Source organism: Sinocyclocheilus rhinocerous, unplaced genomic scaffold (assembly GCF_001515625.1).
Source record: "Sinocyclocheilus rhinocerous isolate Xijiao unplaced genomic scaffold, SAMN03320098_v1.1 scaffold1201, whole genome shotgun sequence".
NCBI lineage: Eukaryota > Metazoa > Chordata > Actinopteri > Cypriniformes > Cyprinidae > Sinocyclocheilus > Sinocyclocheilus rhinocerous.
Genome location: NW_015654059.1, coordinates 156,775 through 165,559, shown reverse-complemented (window position 1 = coordinate 165,559; position 8,785 = coordinate 156,775). Strand labels below are relative to the sequence as shown.

The window sequence follows — 8,785 nt, the reverse complement described above, 5'->3', positions numbered from 1 at the left end:
TATATATATATATATATATATATATATATACATACGTATATAAACAGCTTACATAATCACAAAGGGCTTTTGTAATGTTGATTTTTTTAAAACAACTTTATACAACTTTATGGCTGCAAGAAGTCCTGATAAAATAAATGGAACATTTATACAGAAATAAATATACTACCATCCAAAAGTGTGATTGGTAAAATGTTTGGGGTTGGTATGTCAGTAAGGCTGAATTTATTTGATCAAAAATACAGTATAAACAATAACATTGTGAAATATTATTACAATTTAAAGTAATTGTCTTCTATTTGAATATATTTTAAAATGTAATTTATTCCTGTAATGATAAAGCTGAATTTTCAGCATCATTGCTCCAGTCTTCAGTGTCATATGATCCTTCAGAAATAATTTTAATATGCTGATTTGGTGCTCTAAAAACATTTATTAGTATTATCAATGTTGACAATTGTGGGAAACCATGAAAGATTTTATTTTAAAATTCTTTGATGAATAGAAAGTTAAAAGAACAGCATTTATTTGAAATAGATTTTTTTGCAACAACAAAATTATTTTTTGATCAATGTAATGCATTCTTGCTTAATAAATCTATTATTTTTTTAATTATTATTATTTAAATTACTGATCTCAAACGTCTGAATGGTATTGTAGTTTTTGAGCAGGAGTCTGCAATTTTTTGTCAAAAACTGCCAAAAAAAGGAAAAGTTACTAACCCCTGGTTTAAATAATATTCAACTTTTACCTTGAAAGTAATCAGACTTTCCATCCATAAAAATATAATTCACAACGATGACACTAAAGATGCTGGCCCACAGGTGCAGGTCGCTGAAGATGAGTACAAAGCCAACATCCTGTCACAGAAAGATTATAAGGAAAACATACTGATACAAGCTATCACTGAGTATCTGTAGTGTCTGCATCAAAACAGCATTATCTAAAACCACTCACATAGAAGATGTTGAATAAAACCAGGATGGGGATCTGAATCATGCACACCTGCACTGCAATGCAGCTTCCAACCTCGAAACTGTAAAAAGACAAAACGCATGTATTTTTAGTAGAAAACACCTGATGAAATAAACCCAAGGTTGAATTAATGAGACAAAAAATGTTGTTCATTGCTATTTCCTGATGCCTGAAGTGTTACAGAACAAACCAACCTCAAACTGATTGTATTCTGAAGAGCAAACTGCACTCCATTGACAATTTCTGGGATTTCAGGGACCATGGCCAAAACAGTCACACCTATGAAATACTGAGATGAAGAGTAGGGTCAGATCATACGTACAGAAATATATTAGTATTGATCTGCATGATGCATTACTGCATTATCAACCTGAGACATAGATGAGTGGCTTAGAATGGGCTGGATGTGTTCGGTGGTCAGGTCGGCACATGCAGACATCAGCACCGTGGCAACGATGAGTATAAGCAAAGCTCTCCATCGGGACCAGTGCACTGACGCTCCGAGATGACCTGCGTGCACACACACACACACACACACACATTGTGTTTATATCATGTTGGAGACCTCCAACTGACGCCTATTATTCTTAAATGAATCTTATTATAATCACTACACCCTAACAGACACCTTTGGGCTGATATACATGTAAAAAAGCATTATTTTTGTGATGACCATGTGTCTGTTCAAAGCTTCGTATTAGTTAATTTATTTCAAAATTGAACAAACTCACCCGTTCCTTCACCAACGTGAATGTCGTAGATGTGGGAATGTGTTTTAAGAGTAAAGATGAGGCCGATGATATAAGATACGGGCAGTAGAATGGAAATGGTGTACACTAGAGGCCTTAAAAAAATAACACGTCAACAGCCACAACAAAAATATATTAATAATATTTTATTAATACTAAAAACATTAAAATAATGAAGAACTGTGAGTACTGCGTATACAAAATGAAAGTGTTCATACTATAAAACTTACTCAATGTGACTGTGAAACAGGCTGTAGCTGTTTTCACTCTAGTGAACCAGAAAGAAAGGATGACTATAGAACTGTGCATCAAATGGCTTGATGTTTCTCTTTCGTGCTTCATGTTTTCATGTTTGTAATCTCACCAGGTCGTAGTGGCAGTTTTTGCACATGAAGGATCCGCTGCTGTTGGTCCCTGTAGAGTTGGTACAGTCCTCACACACTAGATTCCCATAGGCTTTGGAGAAGAGCGTAGGGGCAAACACTCCTACAGACAACACAGGGGATAATTATGGAGATAAAAACAGTCTCAAAATGTAGTTGTTTACAAAATATGATTCACATATTCAAAAATGAAATTATACATTTGCAAACAGCATTTCGAAAAACTCATAACCTAGTGATTTTTCACAAAATGCGAAATTCCAAATGCATAACTGAATTTACAAATCTTTTGTTTTTACTTGCAAATCATATTTTGTAAATATGAATTAGGTTATGATTTCGTGACTTGCTGTTTTCAAATATATAAGCCTAGCTTACTCATTTGTGAATTATGTTTTGTAAACATTCATTTTGAGACTACTTTAGTTTCATAGAAAATAAATAATGATGATTGACTGTGATGAAAGAATGGAATCCTCTGGTAATTGAATTCATAAAATAATGTATTTTCACAAAATATTAGTACCAGGCATTTTAAAGACAATGTAAAATTAAAACTGAACATTTGTGAATATTAATTAGCTATTTGTGAATTATATATTGTAAATCCATTAATTTTGAAGACTATTTTAGTTCCATAGAAAATAAATAATGATGATTAATCTGGTAATCTGTTTCACGAAATAATGTATTTTCAATTTTTTTTTCAATTCACAACTTTTTTTTGATGTTTTTGATGACAAAATTTACTATTTAGCTTCCTAATAAAATTTTACTTTTCATAAATAAATGAATATAATTGTGTAAATTATCTAATTTATTGTTAAATAAATTAATAAATTCATGTTTTTCTTTTTGCTTCCTTATATCTTTAATATTTAATATTTAGAGAATTTTGTGAGTTTTTCCAACCAATGTTTGCCAACGAAACCTGCTTGAAAACAGCCATTTTTGCAATGCTTTATGGATACACTAGTATCTCAGAAATTACACACTTTCACCTTTAAAACTGATTATATTCTGTTCTGTTCTATTCTATTCTATATAAAATTAGTTCCCTCCCTATATTACTTCCTACATAATAATGAGTTTTATTTAAAAATTATGTCACAATGTGGAAGTTAAATGTGTTTACAGTGTCATTTCACATTGTCTTTAATTACTACAGCAGGAGAGAAGCGCAATAACAAGCTCATTTTTGCCACCTCATAGCACATGACGTCTCACCCCCTATTGATATGAAGAGCAGAGAGGAGCTGACCCCCGCCGAGCGACTATTGAACCTCTGCTCCCTGTGCCTGAGCCCTCCGATTATCATACAGATCCCCTGAGAGAGACACACACACAAATATAATGGTCATGCATTGCACACTTAGCAGATTTAAGATCCTCAGTTGGGTAACGGATCACATACTGGTATGAAGAGGATGCAGCCCAGCAGGGTTCCAGTAAGAGCCGCCTTCACGATCTCCTGCAGGCACTTATTCCCCTGGTGATGACCTCTGACCAACGCTGTGATGTAAAAGGTCAACTCTGTGATGGAGCCGAACGTAGCGTTCACCACGGCCCCAACAGCAAAGTTACTCTGAGCGGAAATACTGAGAATAGAGATGATAATATTGTTGATGTCAAAGGCATTTGTGAAGTTCAGGTGTTGTTCTGGTGTAACTGCTCACCTTGCAATGCCCATGCCGATGTAATATGAGAGTGGAATGATAGAGATGACTGCTGTGGCAAATTTGACTTCAGAGCTGACAAACTGGTTTGATTTGTCCACGTAACCAATCACTAATGATACTATAACTAATAGTAAGAGATCTGTAGTAACTCCATGTAAGGAAAATGCCCTCCCAAAAAACAAGCATGAATTGTAATGACAGTAAACATGTCAAAAATTAACTTTCTTTTTTTTTTTTTTTACATTGAAATAAAAAGTATTCTTATCTGGACTGTACCAGTCCACTAGGAGGCCAGCCACAAGATGTCTTAAAAATATTCAAAATAAGTTTATTAAAAAAAGATGCAAATAATCTAACTTGGTTAAAATGCTAAAACCAACAATGTACACATTCAAAAGTCTGGGGTTATAAAGCTTTAAGAAATTACTAAATAATTGCTTAATAAATAAATATTTTATTCAGCAACGATGCATAAAAATGATCAAAAGTGACAGTAAAGACATTTATAATGATTTTATTTCAAATGACTGCTGCTCTTTTGAACTTTCTATTCATCAAAGAATCCTGAAAAAAACATTTTCTCATGGTTTCCAAAAAGTTCCAGAAATAAATGACATTTTAAAATAAATTACAATAGACACTTCTTTTAATTTGTAATAATTTCACAGTATTACTGTTGTTGCTGTATTTTATCAAATATTTGCAGCTTTGGGAAGCATAAGAGACTTCTTTCAAAAACATTAGAAAATCTTACAGACCCCAAACTTCTGAATGTTGGTGTAGAAGAGGTACAAAACAAAAACTGAAAACATATTTCTGAATATCAGAACTAAAGATTTACAAGTTTAAACGTCTGTGTTTGTAATTTGATGTTGAGGATACTGACAGCAAAAACATTGATCCCATCAACTGTGTATTTATAGTAGTAGAGGTTCACTGCATGGTAGCAGCACAAAATGACTCGGCCTTCATGCTCCTGAGCCTAAAATAAAAATACAAATCTTAAAATTATCGACATTAAATTGTATGAATTTGCAAATATGATACATAATTTGAATTAATTCACAGATGGCAAAACCTCAGTGGCCTTTCTAATCGCAGTATAGTGCTCTCACCTCTGTGGCTTGGCTGATGTGAATGTGTTCGGGGGGTATGAGCAGGATGGTATGTAAGGTCTTAGCGCTCATCTTGGCCACAGGGATGGTGAAAACCAGCAGCCAGGAGATCAGGCACAATACAGAGTGTGTTACGGCCAGGAGAGGGTAGCCCACCAACAGCCATACATATGTGCTCATACGCCACTGAAATCAAATGATTTCATTGTGAGCACAAAAAACGAACAGGAAGAAGACAAAAATGCTAGCCATAGTGTACCGAGAGGTAATATTCTCAATTAAGGACAGTGCAACAATAATTCAAGGTAAAATTACGTAGCAATTTTTGAAAACATTTGTACTCAACCAAAGTAGTGAACTGCAAATAAGCTAAAAGGTGATTAAAACGTATAAAAGTATATTATATACACAACTGTTCAAAAGTTTGGGGTTGGTAGGATTTTTTTCTTACGCTCACCAATGCTGCATTTATTTGATTAAAAATACAGTAAAACAGTCATGTAAAATATAATAATTATATTTTACAGTAAATGTTTTCTATTTTATTTTAAAATGTAATTTATTCCTGTGATAGCAAAGCAGCCATTACTCTTATTATTAGTGTCTCACTGTGACTATGACATTTCATATATATATATATATATTCATGCTTCTCACCCAGTAGTGGTCATTCTGTGGACTTTCTGTGGGCTCTTCTATGGTCTCCCCCAGCAGGAGAGGAGAGGAAGGCTTTCCGTCCTCCTCTGCCTCCAGAGTGGAATTATCCTGGAGGATCTTCACACTGAACTCTGGCACAGAGACACTGGCCTGAAAACAGCAACATTTTGTTCAATACCCTTCCAAACCACAAAGCATTCATGAACAGGCATGTGATGAAAGCCTGATTTACACAGAGCAGGGAAGTGAAAACCAGCTCAAAGAGACATTGCGTGTGTAGAGCTGCCACAAGACTGATTCAAAGATCAAGAGTACCCAACCACACAAATTGCATTTGGATATGAAAAGAAACAACCTTGTCAATCGATTTTCCAAATGGCCACAGAAAATAGCAGGACAACTTCCAGCAAAGTTTAGCTGAAACAAAAAAGCGGCACTTTTGTGATCCAGAGAGACACACTAAAATGTATCAATACTTATTTAGATAAATTCTTACCATAGGGGATGCCAAAAACTGTGAGGAACATTAGGAGTCCAACGAAAACATAAACCAGAGAGATCCACCAGCCAAACAGAAACACGTAGAGAACATTGCCACAAGCGAACAATGAACCCACTGAAACCCGAGAATAAAAGAGACTGATGTTATTACAGTAAAGGGGAACAAATTGTGTGTATATAGGAGTTGCACTTGCATGCCCGAGAGGCGTTTCAAAGATGGCCGCCGAGTGACATGACTTGTCTTAAAGAGACTTTGGTAAAATGTAATGCCACATTTTTCTATTTATTGGATTTCCTTTATTTTTGTACAATAAAACATCATCAAAATAATGCAGTACAACATTTTCTAGATTTCTTCTTAAATAAAAAAGTATACTGTTGATTGCAATATACAGTACTCGTTTGAAAGAAGTTTTGATACTTTAATAAAAATAATTATATAATTAATAATAAATGCAATTAGTAATTGTTAATAATTAATTAATTAAACAAATTTATTTTATTAACTATAATACTTCCATTTATGTTATTTCATAGTTTAATTGCTTTATTTTTCCTATTTTCAAATAATAGTAATAATAAAAAATTAGTAGGTATGGACAGACATTTTCCAGGGACTATACATGTACTACAGAAGGAAATGAGAAGAGCTTGGTCTAACCTGAATAAGGTTTAATAACGTTCAGCTCAGAGTAAAGCTCCTTCACAATGTTCGACCTGTCTTCAAAGGGACGCTCTGTCACATGACTCTTCCACTTCCTGAAGCCAAACTTAAATGAAGAGAACAGAATGACATCAGCATCAAAAATACGCAAAATGAAACTGGACATATGTGCTCAGTGCACATTTACCTTATAATTATTCGCGAGTTTTTGGGCCTCAACTTCATTTTCAGCACTTATGGTGGTCTTGCACGGGTTCTCATCCCATATTTCATCCCCAAAGCTGCATGCTGTAAAGAAGTTGGAAGGACGGACAAATAAGGGGTAGTAGAATCCTGTTAGAAAGCAAGTACAGAAAAAAAAACACCCTTGCTCTTTTGCAAAGTGTGTATGGGGTCTCACTTCTCTGTGGGTGTTTCGGTGTGCAGGAGGCGCTTGTTTGCAACAAACAGGAGTGAGTGTGAGCATCGCTGGCTTCTGAGTGAACGTGAGCTACACAAACCCTGTCACAGCATGAAGCAGGCTGATGACCTCCATCATGGTCCTCTGGAGAATCTGAGGAATGAGACGAAATCATAGCATGGTTTATTATTAACTTAAGCATTTGCATCTATTTGGTTTTATATAAATAATAATATTTTCCAAACGTATTCATTCAAATTCCGTAGAATCGGCAGCATAAAGCTGTTAATTGTGAAAAACGTAGGCTAAACATTAATTTAACTTTAAAAATGAAAAATGTTAATTGTACCTAAAACGTAATAATGAACATGGTTCAAATATGGCTTAAATGTATGAGATTGGCTTACATGTAATTATAATAAATATCTCAACCTGGTTACTGTGTATTTGACATATACACATTGGTTTATTAGTAGTGACATAAATCTAATTTTTATGTTTCATTTATGACTGACAAATATGCATCATGTTAAGTTAATTAGTTTATGTCAAAACTGTGTCATCCAAACAAATATAAATTTTATATGCAATTACATAGATCTTAAACATTAAGCCTTATTAATTTCAAACTTAAACTTCTTTTTTTAAATGTTTTTCTTTAAAAAGTGTTTGCGCTTTATTTCTTTGTAATAAATTCCACTTGGTTTTATATTTTATGTAATGCAATTATATCAATATATTTGGGTGTCAACATCAACACGTTTTAATTCAGATCTAGCCAAAGATATGAAATCTGCCGACAGGAAACACTTGTATAGTAATTGGGGAAGTGTAGACTGATGCGGTCTAAAGGTTTCAGAACCATTTCACAACAGAAACCTGACTGGCTGCAAATGCATTACAAGAAATCCTTTTATGAGAAATTCTGATTCATTTATGTCCAGGATAAATCACAAAACAAGTTATAAAAATCCATTAATGTGAAATACAATGGACAGTCAAGCATTATTCATGTCACGTGAATTAATGATCATGTTACATCCAGTGTTACATATCAAAAGTCCTAAGTAATTGGAACAAAGGTGTAACTGTCTGCTGTAATAAAATAACGCATTGCACTGTTGACAATACAAGTCAGTGGATTCTTTTTAGTCCTTCAGCTTACACAAAATGGCCTTATTTTGTATTATCGTTTACCTTGCTTGTCTGTGTCGAGTTTTCTTCTTCGCGTCTCTACATTCGTTGTCATTTCAGCACATTCTCTTCTCGGTCATTCCACGCACAGTCTCGAATGACAGACAGTTCTTCTCATGTGATCCAAGCGCACTTACGCCGAGCGGCCGTGTTGCCAGATCTCGCTAATATAAATTATTCGAACTGGTCTGACAACACAAACCCAAAATACGCTAATATCTCCCCACCAAAACAGGTCAAATAAGGCACTATCGTTTCTCGAGATTTTCAGAACACTCTTATACGATCCGAATCCGTCATACTTTCTTATGCTATGGTGTAAAATAAACGTTAAAAACGCAGCATTAAGTCGCTTATAATACACGGACATGGCAACCCCGTGCGAATCGCTTAATCTAATGGGAAATGTAGTTCTGATACTCATTGTATAAACGTTTGCATTTAAAACATTTAAAACAAATTTGAAGA

The 8,785-nt window shown here is 34.3% G+C and overlaps 1 protein-coding gene across 1 annotated transcript in view; it reads right to left on the bottom strand.

Moving 5' to 3' along the window:
- cax2 (cation/H+ exchanger protein 2) overlaps window positions 1–8,426 on the bottom strand; it is a 9,402-nt gene extending 976 nt beyond the window's left edge. Inside the window, exons 1-19 of the mRNA XM_016523176.1 lie at window positions 8,321–8,426; window positions 7,124–7,276; window positions 6,911–7,011; window positions 6,721–6,829; window positions 6,055–6,174; window positions 5,914–5,975; window positions 5,559–5,708; window positions 4,902–5,087; window positions 4,669–4,768; window positions 3,784–3,925; window positions 3,522–3,705; window positions 3,335–3,434; window positions 2,089–2,210; window positions 1,955–1,992; window positions 1,707–1,819; window positions 1,346–1,485; window positions 1,170–1,264; window positions 958–1,036; window positions 752–860 (exon numbers count right to left, since the gene is read on the bottom strand). Coding sequence (XP_016378662.1) covers window positions 752–860; window positions 958–1,036; window positions 1,170–1,264; window positions 1,346–1,485; window positions 1,707–1,819; window positions 1,955–1,992; window positions 2,089–2,210; window positions 3,335–3,434; window positions 3,522–3,705; window positions 3,784–3,925; window positions 4,669–4,768; window positions 4,902–5,087; window positions 5,559–5,708; window positions 5,914–5,975; window positions 6,055–6,174; window positions 6,721–6,829; window positions 6,911–7,011; window positions 7,124–7,276; window positions 8,321–8,372 — 2,155 coding nt within the window. The 5' untranslated portion in view covers window positions 8,373–8,426. The remainder of the gene's footprint in view (window positions 1–751; window positions 861–957; window positions 1,037–1,169; window positions 1,265–1,345; window positions 1,486–1,706; window positions 1,820–1,954; window positions 1,993–2,088; window positions 2,211–3,334; window positions 3,435–3,521; window positions 3,706–3,783; window positions 3,926–4,668; window positions 4,769–4,901; window positions 5,088–5,558; window positions 5,709–5,913; window positions 5,976–6,054; window positions 6,175–6,720; window positions 6,830–6,910; window positions 7,012–7,123; window positions 7,277–8,320) is intronic.
- Between the last annotated feature and the right edge of the window lie 359 nt (window positions 8,427–8,785).